Source organism: Ascaphus truei, chromosome 2 (genome assembly GCF_040206685.1).
Source record: "Ascaphus truei isolate aAscTru1 chromosome 2, aAscTru1.hap1, whole genome shotgun sequence".
Classification (NCBI taxonomy): domain Eukaryota; kingdom Metazoa; phylum Chordata; class Amphibia; order Anura; family Ascaphidae; genus Ascaphus; species Ascaphus truei.
The window spans coordinates 65301256-65318567 of NC_134484.1; the positions used below are offsets into that span (position 1 = coordinate 65301256).

Sequence of the window (17312 nt, forward strand, 5' to 3'; positions counted from 1 at the left end):
TGTCCTGACACTCCCCACACCACCGCGGAGATCTCCGGCCTTCTGTTTGCCTCACAGGTATGACCACAGCAGCCACAGAATACACTGGTAGCAAGACCATTTCCCAGAGGGTGGGGGAAAGAGGGAAACATGTATATGCTCACTCCCTCACAATGGGGGTTATTCATTAAAGTGTAATAGTGTCAATTGGGGCACCATCATACAGACATTCCCATTGCATTAAATGGCGCAGGCAATATAGCCAACGCCCTATCTATCTTTCTAATAATATAATAAGAAATATAACATCTGTAGTCCTACTGAAAAGACAGAGGAACTATATACCCCCATATATATATGTTTTATTCTTCCAAGTTCCATTCATTTTATTTAGTCTTTTTTAATGTAATCATTTAATATTGTTATTAAATGTTATACTGTAATGTTATAAATCGTGTATAATTTATAAATTAAGCTGCTAGTTTATATCATAGACATGGGGCATTCCTACCGCAGGAACAGTATTTTGACGTACACAGAATAAGTAGATTGGGGTTCTGCACAGTCACATTATATTGGTAAAGAGTGCTACTGTTCAGTACTCGAAAGGTTGCAAACATCTAACGTAAGCAATGATGTCGATCTGCAATAAACCCATGGGGCTCCCATAGTAACGTACTTGTTTTTGCACTCCGTTCAGCTGCTGGACCTTAATGATAAGAGATGCTGTTCTGCCCTTGTACTGAATAGTTCTGATAAATGTTCCAGCATTGTCCACATTGAACGGCTCTGACCAGCGCCAGTTTCCCCAGCCTTCGATACAGATGTGCAGCAGCTGCAGCGAGAGACAACAACCAGGAGAAGGTTACAGCCATAAATACTATACGTTGCTTTCTGTCACTAAGTATGCATGTTCATCCTTATGGATTAAAGCAGTCTGATTTCATGATGGGAACAAAAATTAACGTGAAAGGGTTAATGATGCTGGCTTCCATTTTTAGCTGCTGAACCTTAGTGCCAGCACTTCTCCTCTTTCCCCCACTGCACAAGTTCACCAACACACACTTATGCTCATGCAATACATACACAGATACTCTATACATATACAGTATATATATATACACACACACACACACACAGAATGGTACATGCACATGAAACCCCCCCACCCCCCTCAACATGGTTATCGGTTTGCTGCAAGGGGTAAATAGCAGCATTGCATATGCTGGGCCCCACTCTGTGTTTCCACAGGGATACTGACATCACAAGGGAGTATGTAGGAGAGGAGGAAGGTTCTGGAAGGTTAGGTTCCTGGAGGACTAGAGGAGAGGAGCCTCAGGATAGGGATTATGTTCCTGAAGTAATAATAGGAGAGATCAGGGACAGTGCCCTTATAAGCAGTTGAAAAAGAAATTCAGCGCTCGTGCTGCAGATGTAAAGTTTGCTGGAAGCACTAATCCCCTTGCAGCATGTATGTGAAGCGTCTCCCCAACTGACTCCTAAAGCACGGTGACCGGGGGGAACGGGGGACACCTTGTGATGACAAGAAAAAAATGCACACAATGCGCACCAGGGATTAAAATTGGGTAGAAAACGTAGTGCGAAACGCGTAGAGGTCACGACAGGCTGAGACGGCGCTTGCAGGAAGTTCGTGCTGTGGTAACATCTCTGCAGTGGCGCGGTCCGGACTCTTGTACGCTTACCAGCGGGACCCACTCGGCACTTCTGTGTAAGTTCCCGTCTCCCCCTTTCAGACTCAGGTAGTTGTTCAGCTTTATTATTAGCATATATCTGGGTCCATGTATCCTTTATTTTGAACATTCATGTCTTTTTATTTATTTATTTTTATTTTTTGTATTGTTGTGTTTAGATTTAGTCTAAGTAATACATCCTATTCGGTGTGTGGGGATTTTTGCCATATTTACCCGGATCTAGTGTGCATGTGTACTGAGGTGGGGTTGCATCCCCTCAGTTATCTTTTGTATTAATAAATATTATCTACCCAATTTTAATCCCTGGTGCGCATTGTGTGCATTTTTTTCTTTACAGTGCCCTTATAGTAAGTATCCCAATTACCTGGCCAACACAGAGACGCAGGTACAAAAGTGGGGGAGACAGATGCAGAGGTCATGTGCAGAGGGCTCTTGGGGGTCAGCGGATCAGCTCTACAGGGGATCCACCTATATATTCTCCTCAACCAGTAGGAAAGTAGCAGTTCCCAATCAGGGATGGGGTATAGTCGTGCACGGAACCGGCCAGGATCCCCGTAAGTCCCAAAGTAGATGTGAAGTAAGGATGTTACTCCGAAGGGGGCCCGGTTCAATATAAGTAACACAGCCATTTATATGTACCTCCCTTTGAGTGTTGAGTGGGCACTCACGTAAGCACTGTGTCAATGAGTAACCAAGAGTATGTAAAGCAACGTACAACTATGTCAAGTATGTGCGAGGTGTCCCGGTGCCTGGGGACATGAATAAAGACTGAGTTGCACTACAAAAGTTCCCGGCACCCATCATTTTCCTCCTTGCTATCTCATCACCCAGCCACCTGAATCCAGCACCGTGAGTTGAAGTAAACTACAGTATGCCAGCAGCCAAATACTGCGCACTGAAGCCGGGCAGAGAGGGTTACACACATGTACAAATGTACACACAGAATGGCACACGCACTCTTACGTGTACAAAGGTATTCACAGTCCTGCACATGATGATATACAGTTTTACCTTTCGGAAATTCTACTCCTGTGCCTTTTTTTGCTACTTGATATAACAGCAAATCATTTCTAAACTCTCTGTCATTCTAAAGACGCCTTCATTGTTTCATGAAGATCATTTCTCTTTTTTTAAGGCAGCTTTAGGTGAACTCACAAGCTGTGGTACAATATATTAAAATCTCGGCAGTGGAAAGCACTAGTTTGTTTACTAAATACTCGTAGAAATGGCCTAATTTACACATAATAATAATAAAAAAATCAAGATTCACAACATTTTAAAGCAGCAATTTTGGCTGTTCTTTTGTATTATATTGCTAAACTTTTTAATTCTACATAACGTAGTAACCAAATGCTGTGGAATTCATTTGAGATTTTTACCTGAATCTCTTTTGTGACGAGGCTGTATAGAATGTTTCGCATATACAAGCAAATGAAGTCACCGTTTGTTGCTGTTGTTGTTTGTATAAACTAATTAGGATGCACTCACTAGCTGAAGAAATAAACCATAATGAACATGTATGGAATTTTGTTAATTTATCACAGGAAACAAGTTAGAAATGACTTTAAGGGTGACTGAATCTTTCTGAGGAAGAAAGTTACACTAAGTTATATAAAATAAATAAATAAAAAATTCTGTCTATTACATAGGCTACCTCTTTAACACTGATTATTAGATGCAAAATAGCAAATACTCAACAAAATGTATACAGTGATTAGTTCACATCACATTATTACACAGCTCAAAGCACAACTTTTCTTTCCTAGAATCCTCTAAAAGGAAAAAAAAAAAAAAAAAAGATACTTTTCTAATTTGGCTTCTGTGGTTTCACTAGCAACCCCCAGGAGTCCATGTAAATCCCTGCAGAGGCCCCAGGGCCTGGAACGCACGCTCTGGAACTGAATGGATTCACACATGCCTGGGACCCTATCTTTTGGGGTACTTGATATCTCAGAGAAATGGAACAAAGACCCAGAATACAGGGTTACAGAGGCCAACAGCATTAACACGTTACCCCCAAACAATAAATTGTTGATTTGAGCAGCGCTATAACTTAAAACTGGTAAGATAACAATTCAGCAGCCTATTACACTGCAGGAGCCTCCAGGTGTTAAGGGGTTAATTCAGCAGTTATAAATAATCAGGGCTCCTGAGACTTCCAAACTGCATTAGTCTGACTTGTGATGTCCCTGTCATCAGCTTGAGACCAGACATAAACACAAATGTCACGGCCTAGCAGTGGGTGGCTTTTGAATACATTGACTGACAACAGTTGTGCTGGCAATGTATAATTGTATTACAATATGTATATATATATATGTGTATATATATAATGGATATATTACTGTATGCTCATTTGCATGTCTTCGACAGGTCTGCAACCCTGCCTTTCACCATTATCACCCAGCACACAGCACTTCCACTGCAGCAAGGGATTCTGGGAAATGCCATGCAAATGAGCACACAGTGCCACTTTTTGCTTCAAAACCATTCAACATGGTTCCCCTATAGGCTTAAGCTTGCTGCATGGTCACAGCTTTGAGCACAGCCACAGTTAAGATGCATAGCCAGCAAACCCACCCACAGACAGACTGTTTCGACCTTAATGGGTCTCTTCAGTGTGGGGTTGGTTATGCTGGCTATGCAAAAAAGAAGCAAGGGAAGTGCTGCAAATGAGCACACAGTAATATATTCATTTGCTATATGCTTTGTTGTGGAGGGTTTTTGTCACTTTTTTTACCCACCATAACTTAACTAAGTATGTATGTGTATATATAAAACAGACAGTGAATCCCAGCGCAGCTAGTGAAAACATTGGCCTTACATTTGTGTAAAACAGACAGTGAATCCCAGCGCTTTCCCACCGAGACCCCAAAATGGGAAAATAAATATTCACAGTGAAAACTAAATCTGTAAAACAAAGGAGACTTTTGGTTTGCTGCAGCACACTCCAAGTGGGCACCACTATTTTACATTAGTATACATTTAGCATAGGGACCTGCTACTGAGACTTACCTTGGTGTGGTTAGCAGGCTTATCATTATTTGATCAAATTATGTAACCAAAAGTCTCCTTTGTTTTACAGATTTAGTATTCACTGTGAATATTTATTTTCCCATTTTGGTGGCTCGGTGGAGAAGCGCTGGGATTCACTGTCTGTTTTACACAAATGTAAGGCCAATGTTAACACTAGCTGCATGCTCCCTACACGGAGAAGCGCTGTGAATATATATATATTTGTTTATATATATATATATATGTGAGCTCAGGAGGGCAGCTGCAGGCGGAGGAAACCTACCACAGAGAATCTTGGCGTTCCACGTGGAGAGGAAGCAGACCATCACTCCAGGCAGCAGGACGGAGAGGATTTTATATCCTATATGCTTTTATACCTCTGCTACTTTGTAAGTAGCGATCAACCTTTGCGCATTGACCATTACAAAACGTACTTCACCATATTTTGTCTCTTTTCTATTTTGTTTCAGAGAAATCAAGGACTCTAATATATCCCCAGTCAATTCATGCTCATATTTTATTGTGTAGTTAACAGTTTGCGCCTGTGTTTTCCCATTTTCCCTATATTTTATTTATTTATAAAATATTTTACCAGGAAGTAATACATTGAGAGTTACCTCTCGTTATCAAGTATGTCCTGGGCACAGAGTAAAACAAATAATACATGGTTACAAGTACAGTTACATAAATGAACAGGGTATACATTATATACAAGACATTGCGTGCACAGTTAAAGAAAATATATATTATGGGCGTATGAAACAGTTACAGACCAGGTTAAAATGTGAGACAGCCTTAGATTTGAAAGAACTTAAACTGGTGGTGGATGTGAGAGTCTCTGGTAGGTTGTTCCAGTTTTGGGGTGCACGGAAGGAGAAGGAGGAACGTCCGGATACTTTGTTGAGCCTTGGGACCATGAATAGTCTTTTGGAGTCTGATCTCAGGTGATAAGTGCTGCAAGTGGTAGGGGTGAGGAGCTTGTTCAGGTAGCTGGGTAGCTTGCCAATGAAGAATTTAAAGGCAAGACAGGAAAGGTGAACTTTGCGCCTAGACTCTAGTGTTGACCAATCTAGTTCTTTGAGCATTTCGCAGTGGTGTGTGTTGTAGTTGCATTGGAGAACAAAACGACAAATTGAATTGTAGAGGGTGTCAAGTTTGCTAAGGTGGGTTTGAGGAGCCGAGCCATATACTATGTCTCCATAGTCAATAATTGGCATTAGCATCTGCTGTGCGATACGCTTTCTGACCAGGAGACTTAGGGAGGATTTGTTCCTGTAAAGTACCCCTAGTTTGGCATAAGCTTGGTTGTCAGGGTATCAATGTGCATCCCGAATGTTAAGTGGGAGTCAAACCATAAGCCCAGGTATTTAAAACTAGTGACAGGTGTTAGGGTGGTGTTAGCCTAATCAGGAGCTCAGTCACTGGAAGCTTTACAAATTTAGTCTTGGTCCCAAATACCATTGTTACAGTCTTGTCAGTGTTTAAAAACAGTTTGTTTTGGGAAATCCAGTTTTCGAGTCTCAAAAAGTCAGACTGAAGTATGTGTTGAAGGTCAGAGAGGCTATGGCTGTGTGCATATAGGATTGTGTCATCTGCATACATGTGAATTGAGGCTTCCTTACAAGCTATATATTTGCTATTGTGTGTAGTTTAACACCTACTGTAGGCAGTAATTGTTACTATTTTATTGTTTGAATGTTTTAATTTGCGCACTTAGTATTTTATAGTTTATATATATATATGTGCGTATATATATATATATATATATATAAAAATATATATATATCACTCCTGATGAAGTCTCTTTGAGACGAAACGCGTAGAGAATGTTGTGTGGAGGTTTTACTGCCCAGTTTTATTATATTTCCACTCACTGGCTTGCTACTCTCAGCTGTCCACTCGATGCATACATAGGAACTTTTTCCGGTTGAATCCACTGACGTCACTGAGTTCTCCCGGTATCTGGAGCTGAGTACTCACTGTGTGACGCAGGATTGAGAGGAAGGCGGCGTCCCTCGTGTTCCCTGGGCTCCGGAGGTATCCATAGAGGCTGCTGCAGTGTACCTACACCGGACACTATACCAAAGTCATCTGCTACCAGGTTCCTGCGTCTGGCTGGCTGAGTTTTACTCAAAAATGCTTTTTATTAAGCTACGTTTGTGAGTGTGCATTTTTAAATCCTTGACTCCATAAATATATTGTTATACCTTTTAAGCTATGAGTGCGCCTGTTTTTTCTGTGTTTATATATATATATATATATATATATATATATATATATATATATAAGCAAAGAAAAGAAAGAAAGCTCCCTATTAGGGAGCTTTCTTTCTTTTCTTTGCTTATCATTAACCCCATCCCTGCCAGCACCACCTCCGCACTCTTATTGCAGTTTTTTGTTCCGTCACCACACATTCACAATTTATTGGTTCCCCATATCTCCATTGGTGTAGTGCAAGGCGCACAACTTGACCTTTTTAGGCCATTCTATCTTCCTCTATATATATATATATATACACACATATATATAAACTATAAAATACTAAGTGCGCAAATTAAAACATATATATATATATAGCAATTGGAAATATTACTGTATGCTCATTTGCATGTCTTAGACAGGTCTGTCTAAGACCTTCAAATGACCATACAGTAATCTTTCCATTTGCTATATGCTTTGCTGTGGAGGGTTTTTGTCACTTTTTTTTACTCACCATAATTTAACTAAGTATATATATATATATATATATATATATATATATATATATATATATATATGTATATGTATATATATATATATATATATGTATATATGTATATATATATATATATGTATATATATATATATATATATATATATATATATATATATGTATATATATATATATATATATATATATATATATATATATATATATATATATATATGTATATATATGTATATATATATATATATATATATACACACACACAAGTTGCAAACTCTGCAAACATATATGCCAAGATCCCACAGCCAGTCACAACCATGGAACACTCAATCTTAAAGGATCATACTACTACACATCCAGGAACGTGGTTTATATGATTCAATGCAACAAATGTGACCAAGGTTGCTACATTGGGGAAACCAGCCAAAAACTACAAGGCAGAATGAATATGCACAGGCACTCTATACAACACCATGAAGAAGGAAGATACTGCTCACCTGTGGTACATCATTTCTCACAACCAGATCATTCCATAAATTATTTAAAAATCAAAATCCTCATTGGAATGTTTAAACACACCCAAGAAGGGAAAACATTTGAACTCAGAATGATAAGACTCTTTGACACCAAAACAAAAGGACTTAATGCAGATATGGTGTTTCTCGCACTATCACAATTGTTTGTAATTATCCTGCCTGTCTATTTTCTTATCCACACCCCCCCCCCCACAGCATCCCTTTCCCCCGCCATGCTGTTCCTTGTCACCGTTTGACACCCTTCCATGTCCTCAAACACTTTCTCACCCTACCTTATCTGCAGTACACCTCTGTTGGTTTTTTTTCTTCCCCTGCTCTCCCAAACCCTGTTTTAGCCATAGATTCCATTGTTAATCAGTATTGCCGACCTGAGAAACAGAGGAGACCTCTCGAAAGCTTGTCCTATGACAGGAAATATTACTGTATGCTCATTTGCATGTCTTAGGCCTCGGGCATGGTCAGCGCCTTATGCGCTGACCCGTGCTGAGGCGCACTGCTGCTCGGCAGTGAGCCCCTGCAGCCGCAATGAGCGGCTTTAGCAGGGGCTCGCGCAGGAGTGCGTAAGCGTAGGTCTTAAACAATTTTTAGTTTCTACGCTCGCCGAGCGGTTCGCCCAATGAGTGCGAACCAGCTCCGTGACGTCACAGCCCCCCCCCCCCCCCCGACACGCCCCTGGACGGCGCGCGGTCTAAGGCCAGGGAAAGCACCGCATTCCCTCAGCCTCAGCTCGCCTCCGCACGGCTAAAATCACTATGGACTTAGCTTTAGACAGGTCTGCAACCCTGCCTTTCACCATTATCGCCCAGCATACAGTGCTTCCACTGCAGCAAGGGATTCTGGGAAATGACATGCAAATTATATATTACATGAGATTGCACTATTATTGTAGGATATTAAGAGACTTCTTGCAATGACAGAAAAGTGTCTGGTGATTTCAATTTCTAAATTCATAGAGCAAAAGTAGTAAGTAGGGTTTAAGAACTACCCTTGAAGTGGGTGAACCCAGTGCAAATCCCAGCGTTGGCTCCTTTTGCCTCACGCACCCAAGATTTGATTCAAATCTGGGCAGGGACTCGTAGTGCCGGGAAAATTCTACGTACAGTGCTGCGTACATGATCAATGCTATACAAGGAAAAGTAATATTGTTATTAATACTACTTGCTTTTACCACCACAAAGGGGAAATAATTAATTCCATTAAAAAACAAACAAAAGAAAGATGTCTGCTGTGGAGAGATTAATAGCTGCATATGTGTACAAAATACAGCGTGAAGGTGTCGGAGTCAGCGATGGATATATTGCACATGGAATGATTCATAAACAAAGATAAATATCACGTGGTGATATAAAACTATAGCGCGTTAGGTTCTCTGTGCAAGTCCTGCTCTTGCAAGAGCGCACCCGTATAAACAGAGTGTTCGCTGACATAACGTCACCAAGGAATACGCTTGTCAGTTTGCATTTGGCAGGCTTTACTTCATACATGTTGGCACAGTAGCTGTTCCTGTACACTACAAAGATTTATGCTCCTGTGACTCCGTGGTTCACAAACAAGGCAAGGTTAAGAGGCTAAGTGAAAAGGGTGATGCTTAGTAAGAGTATGCACAACTTCAGGACTTCTGTAATGTATCGAGGTGGATACGGAGTACAGGAAAATAATATGCGTCTGCTAGTTTTACCTTTTCTATACCACCACAAACATTTTGTTGGATAAACCCTTGCCTTCCAGCACCTATTTATAAGTGGGTCAGTATATCCCACCACGTCGCAGTGTGAGAGATGAAATGACAGACAAATATAACAGCAAGTTATAGTGTGATACAGTAGACAGTGAGGTGCCTTGGTTAGTTACCACCAGTTAGTGTTAGAACAGCCTGAAATGCGTCACAAGTCCATATGTTGTAAGATGGTGCTAAAGGAAAACTGGATTCAAATTGAAATCCCACTTCAGAGCTTTAAACACATTCCTCCCCCTCACTCCTTCTTTAAAGTGATGTGATTGTTCCACTGGAGGCCTTTACCAAAGTCTCGCTTCCTTCTGCATAAGGCAGGCGCTCAAAGCATGCGTGGCGGGTGTCCTGCGTCTCCTCGGGAGGCGGGGGGCGGCATTGCCGAATATTGAGCGAGCGGGAAAGTATAATTTTTTTATTTACCTAAGCGCATCGTGTGTGTGCACACGCTTACCCGCGTGCGCATCGCTTGAGCGGGGACTAGACAAAGTCCTAGTTACAGGACGAAACGCGTCAGAGTGTTCTTGTGGCATTTTGTAATGTCTAGTGCACATTAAAGACTGTTTTTATTCATCTTTGGATTGCGCATTTCTTTACCCCACGGACAGCTGTGAACCGCCATACTTACCTTTCTTTTTTATATATATATATATATGCAAGTCACCTCGCCAAGCACCGCCCGCTCAGCGCTAGCGGGGCCGCAGCCTCATTGGCACAGAAAACAGTAATACATTTTTAAAACAAAACCCACTGTTTTTTTATTGGGTAAATCTGGTGCTGTTTTTTTTCTATCATTGTTGCCCCAGTTTTGCAGGAGGAAATTAGGACATTTTAGATGAACCATTTCCATAGTGTCCATGTTTTACTTAGTCAGGTTTATCTCTCTCAGTACAGCAGCATGAGAGAAGGAACATATTATTCGACGAAAAGAGGAAGAATGAACAATTGGGTGAGTGATGCTGATATAAGGCAGGGTGGTAGTGTACTAGAAATGGCGTAGTCACCAATACTGCCTTTGAAGTGGGTAGACCCAGTTCAAATGGCAGCATTAGCACCTTGTGTGCCTGCACACGTCACTTTCTGTGTGTGTGTGTGTGTGTGTGTGTGTGTGTGTGTGTGTGTGTCAGTTTACATAAATATGGTTTGCTGTGGAGGGTTTTTATCACTTTTTTTACTCACCATAACTTAAGTATACATATATACAAGTATAATATACAGTTTGTCTGTATATATATATACCAAATGCAAATATACTGTACGCTCATTTGCATGTCTTAGGCCGGTCTGCAACCCCGCCTTTCACCATTATCACCCAGCACACAACACTTCCACTGCAGCAAGGGATTTTGGGAAATCTGTTAGCTGCTGTAGAGTAAGCTTCTCTGATCTCTTGGAACCGCACCCGTGCGTGCACAGAAAATATCAGCATCCAGGTTTAGAAGTCTTATTTGGTGTCTTGCAATCAGCTATGCTGGGCAGAGCTCAAGACCGGTCAGCACCAGAGATCTGTGTTCTCTTGGTCAGTCTCTCCTGGGAGACTCAAGAACACTGCTCTGTCTCCAAAAGTCAGCTCTCAGTTAGAGGGTTGTATATACAGTTTGTCTGTATATATATATACCAAATGCAAATATACTGTACGCTCATTTGCATGTCTTAGGCCGGTCTGCAACCCCGCCTTTCACCATTATCACCCAGCACACAACACTTCCACTGCAGCAAGGGATTTTGGGAAATGACATGCAAATGAGCACACCGTGCCACTTTTTGCTTCAAAAACCATTTTTAACATGGTTCCTGTAGACGGACGTTCACAGAGGTACACAAGTGGAGGCTTTTATAAGGTGAAATTATAATAAGGCTTTATTGTGCCTTTTCCTTTTCATCAGGAAATCATCCAAACACAGGGGGGGAACAAAGCTTCCATTCACTTGGGAGTATCTCTAGTGAAAATACCATGCAATTAATTCACAACTCCCTAAGTCAAGCATGTCTCGCAGCCCCAAAACATATAGCATGAAATAAGCAGATATAAGCAGTCTCTTAATAATGAAAGTCTTATCTGTTAGCTGCTGTAGAGTAAGCTTCTCTGATCTCTTGGAACCGCACCCGTGCGTGCACAGAAAATATCAGCATCCAGGTTTAGAAGTCTTATTTGGTGTCTTGCAATCAGCTATGCTGGGCAGAGCTCAAGACCGGTCAGCACCAGAGATCTGTGTTCTCTTGGTCAGTCTCTCCTGGGAGACTCAAGAACACTGCTCTGTCTCCAAAAGTCAGCTCTCAGTTAGAGCTAAGGAGTCACTTCCTGTCTCAACAGACAGGCTTTTGTAAGCAATCAAATCAGGCAGGTGGTGTTTATTAATTGACTACCAGCAGTTAACCACCACACTGCTAGATTAAAGGCACATTACTTGAACAGGGATTACTCCCCTGTTACAGTTCCCTATAGGCTTAAGCTTGCTGCATGGTCACAGCTTTGAGCACAGCCAGGGTTAAGATGCATAGCCAGAAAACCCACCCACAGACAGCTGTTTCGACCTTAATGGGTCTCATCAGTGTGGGGTTGGTTAACTGGCTATGCAATGAAGCGAAAGGATAGGGTTTACCATACTGAAAATTGGCAACTGTCTTGAAAGTTTTCCACTTTTGAATAATCTTTCTCACTGTAGAATGATGGACGTTAAATTGTTTGGAAATGGCCTTATAACCCTTCCCAGATTGATGGGCAGCAACAATTGCTTCTCTAAGATCATTGCTGATGTCTTTCCTCCTTGGCATTGTGTTAACACACACCTGAATGCTCCAGACCAGCAAACTGCTAAAACTTCGGCTTTTATAGAGGTGGTCACACTTGCTAATGATCAATTAACCAGGTGCTTTTGATTAGCAGCCCCTGTCTGCTACTTAGCATCTTAATTCCTATGGAAGCAGTAAGGGTGTTCTTAGTTTTTCACACATAGCTTCTCCATTTTGGCTTTATTTTTGTTAAATAAATCATGACACGGTGTGATATGTCATGTGTTGTTGTTCATCTGAGGTGGTATTTACCTAATTTTAAGACCTGCTAAGGAACAGATGATTGTTATTATGTCCTGATATGTAAAACCATAGAATTCAAAGAGGGTGTACTTTCTTTTTCACAGAACTCTATAAGCTCCAGAAGTCCAGTCAGCAGCTATCCCATGATGAAATCAACGCAGACTGATGAAACGCGTAGGGTCACGTCTTGCGAGCAGTTGCTTGTGAGATCACGACGCCGGAGAAGAAAGCTGCGGTTCGCCTTAGAGTACATGGGAACTTTTCCACACAGGAACTCTCTACCACTACTACGGGTTGCCGGATTACATCGTATAGGGCGACACCAGGAGAGAGGAATTGAAGGGAGCATATCCCACAACAGATCGGGCTGAGCAGCATTCTAAGGGCTGTTATATAGTGGCCGCGCATGGCGTGCGGCACTTATAAATGGCTGTGGTTAGTCAGCCTTTCTATAATGGTGCTGAGTGCGCACACGGCAGTGAGCGTGGAGCCAGCCGATGTGGGAGAAGATGGGGAAAATAATGATTTTGCGGTGCTTCCGCCGCTGAAATGTGTGTGTGTGTGTGTGTGTGTGTGTGTGTGTGTGTGTGTGTGTGTGTGTGTGTGTGTGTCAAAGCTGAACAATAAAAAAAATGTATTTATACAAATTGTCTTTTTTTTCCCCCTTAAATATTATTTAATACATTTTTAACTCACACAATCTATACACACACATATACACTCACATATATATACATATATACATATACATATATACATATATACATATACACACACACACACAGACACACACACACACATTACCTTCCATCCCAGTCGCTCACAGCATACACACAAAAAGCGTGCGTCACGTGCACACGTGTTCGACAGGCGCGCGCAGACAAACTATAATGGCCCTTAGGAAGCTTGTTGGGGCATGAGTTTACTCATACAATGCTCATTACCTTCAGGTGAGAGGGAGAGAGAATCCCAACAGCCTGGACTCCTGGCTAGTGCCCCACACCCCCAGTCACTCCTACCAACCATTATGGCCAACCACCGTCATCTACTGCACTTACACTGGCGACACACTTTATTCGAGCTCGGCTAGTCCCACGAATTCGGGTATACCCGGGTGTATTGAGGTTTGTGACTGTTTTCTGCCCGAGTGCATTGAGTTATTTTCCGGCAGGGATTGAAGCATTTTATTCCCGTTGGCTGCAATACTGCACAGTACATATATATATACTGCATTACAATTCATGAATTTATGCCATCTGGTAGACACGCGAAGCATTGCAGCCTATTAAATCCTAATCATTATCATTTAACAGATCAGCCGCCCATCAGCCAGGCATGAACCCAGGCTGGGAAGGCAAATGCAACGGGGCTTGTCAGAGGTGAGGAGCGGCGCATTCCAGGTATCTGCCAGGTACATACCGGGTATTTACTCGAATAAAGTGTGTCGGTGCAGTATTCCCTCACCTGCTGTCTCTAAGTTTCCCAACATACCACTTAAATTGTAAGATCTCCGGGGAAGGAATTTCCTTTCCTATTGTCTGATTTTGCTGAACTTGTATTATAATTCCCTGTATTGCCTTTGTAAAGTGCTGAGTACACTGTGGGCGCTATATAATTATAAACATACTGTACATACGTCTTGGAAAAATGGACTAACGGACTGTTAACATAGACCCTTGCCAGTGTGGGTCAAAATGATTCCTTATTTGCAGGCTACTATACTCGTTTTAAATAGAAAGCACTAGCACTGAATATACTTTACTAGCGGGAGATAACAAACTCCAGGTCACAAGAAGCTGGCACTGGATTTGAGTTCACCTAACTGAACTGATATTACCATTGTACTTCCATGGTACAACTCCTCCTCCCTTGTGTCAATCATCTTTTATCATATGACTTTGGGTGTAAGTATCTCACCATTTTAACAGGACCACCGGATTCCTTGTTGAACCTTATGACTCTGGAACGTCTTTTGGAATCAGATCTCGTGTGGTAAGTGCTGCATATGGTGGGGGTGAGGAGATTGTTCAGATATGGCCGACTACCTAAGGCTCTGTCCCCGGTGGCCACGACGGCGTGCGCACCGCACACAAGGTACAGCCCTCTAGGGGCAGGCCCCAGTCAGCGTGTGGTGCATGGGCGCGACCGCCTTTGACAAATGACACGATTTTTGTCTTTTGGCGCAACGCCCGAGCATTGGCCACGGCACCGATTCAGCCAATGAGGGCAAAGCAGTCGCATGATGTCATGGCCGCGCCCCCCCCCCCCCCCCGCCACGAGTTGCCTGGAGTCCACCAGGTGGCGCTGATGCAGGTAACGAGCACCACCAGGCACCCCGTCACACGCATGGCACGCGCACTGGGGCCTTAGCCTTAGGTTCAAAGTAGCATGATCCACTGATACAATGTAAATCTCTCTTCTGAACATGACAGTCCCACATCGCTTGCAAAAATAGTCTTTTTAAACAACATCTCAATAAATGACTTCTTCAGAAAGAATCAGTTCACCATAAAGTAACACTTTCACTTATTAGTCAATTGTAAAAAAACAAACAAATAGTCCGTTTTTATTTTCTCGGTGTCCACTTAATTTAAATGTTAATTATTGTTCTTTCCACTTAATCTCTTTAAACAAATTATGATGCCCTCATTTGTCACACAAATCCGACAATCTCCCAGCACATACAATGGTTTACAAACAGTCTTATTACAAAAGAGATTAGGTAAAGTTTGGATATAAAAGCTCCAAAGCATTTAGAGACTTGTTTGAAGCGTATAGAAATGATATAAATCCCGGATATTTAACCTATAGAACATGCCACTGCCATTAGTTCTCTTTAATCCTAGGAGGGATTACCCCTTTATGTTTCATGCCGAATTGCTGGTGATCATTTATAGTACTTGGCAATTGTGCTTTAAATAGGCATTGTTCTTAACTTTATATTGCTTAACAAATCAGCTGAACAAACCATTTGCTCTAAAATTTATTGTCTCTATTCCTCAATATACCCCCGCAAATTCCAGTTACTCAGTGTAATTGCCACCCAAAAAAAATAAGGCAGTTCATTGATACGAATGTAAAAGAAAAGCAATCGCCTTCAAACTATTTTCATTGAGTTGAACTTCGTTACCGTACTAAGAAAACATTTAGCAAAGGTTAAACAAAGTATTCTATGCCTGTTATAAGAAATCTGAGCCAGTCAGAGAGGAGCTCGCTGGTTTTCTTTCCCAGTAACAGAATGTGGTATGTTAGAACTTGTCCTGTCTTATTTTATCCCCAAGTGTAAGTCAAATATGAACCGATGCCTAGGGGAAAGTCCCGGTCTCCAAATGGATGGATTATTTCACATTTATCTTACAATCTGCTCTCCGAGTTCTGAAAATTCACTAACTTGGCAAGTGGGGAATTATCCTGAGGAATGAAATAATTTAGCACTATGAGCTCACCCGGCATTCCATGAATCTGACACTCCCAGGGATTGTCCAGGCTTGGGCACTATTTTGACTTGCAGGTAATCCCACTTCATTAATTCATTTAAATTATCTTTCTTACAAATGGCATGTCAGGAAACCCACAAGTGCTTCATACACAGGGTAGATTTAATAAAATATACCGGATAGGCGATAATCTGCATTTCCTTCCAATTTCTCACCACCTCACCAATAGTTTTTGCCTTGGTTTAATGTAATAAAAACCATGTCAAATATCTCAATCCTGCAAAAGAAGACCCGAAACCATAAAGAAAGTCAATAAAAAAGGAGGGGTCACACATTCATGTTTGCTGATTTTAACTTCTCTCTTACACCTGCTATTGACACAACCCCTAATTGCAAACTAATGCAATGGTAAATGGTAAATCTGTATACAACAAATAAATGTAAAAAGTCACTAATCTACTCACTTGCAGCATTTTTTAAATATGTCTGTCAAGGGACAGAGAATTATCTATAATTTATATATATATATATATATATATATATATATATATATATATATATATATATATATAAATCATACACATTATTTAAGTTATGGTGGGTGAAAAAGGCGAAAAAAAACCTCCACCGTTAGCATATAGCCAATAAAGAATTGCTCATTTGCATGTCATTTCCCAGAATCCCTTGTTGCAGTGGGAACTAGGATAATATTAGTTGTTAAATGGAAAACCCTGAATACATTGTATAAATTAATCTTATACAGAGTGTCCATTCAAACAGACTGTATCCTAGCTACACTGTAGCCCACTTTTTGATAACCATATACTTTTATCTTGCGTTGCCCAGAAGGACTATTTTATTACTATTTTTTGTTTTGTCACTTTTCAAGAACAGAGTGTTTATACTTCGAATTTGGCAATTACTAGTCCTGAGTATCTACCCCATTAGACTGTATTTAGTACATTTGTTTGGTGTACCATTTGCTATACCATCACCTATCAGCAGGGTGCTCTATACACTTACACCCTCTGCTGTTCTCAATTGCAGCCTATTTCTGAATACTCTTATGAGTGACAATTCTATCAGGAGTGGTCGGGAAGGTGTGTGACCGTTTGACATACTATATACATACACCACAACTTTCCACATCTACATTTTACT

General features: G+C 41.2%; 1 protein-coding gene across 2 annotated transcripts in view; it reads right to left on the minus strand.

Moving 5' to 3' along the window:
* Positions 1-17312, minus strand: part of VPS13B (vacuolar protein sorting 13 homolog B) — a 1123013-nt gene that overhangs the window by 79091 nt on the left and 1026610 nt on the right. For both annotated transcript variants that reach the window (XM_075582636.1, XM_075582637.1), the window contains exon 44: positions 659-814. In XM_075582636.1, the coding sequence (XP_075438751.1) occupies positions 659-814 (156 nt within the window). The remainder of the gene's footprint in view (positions 1-658; positions 815-17312) is intronic.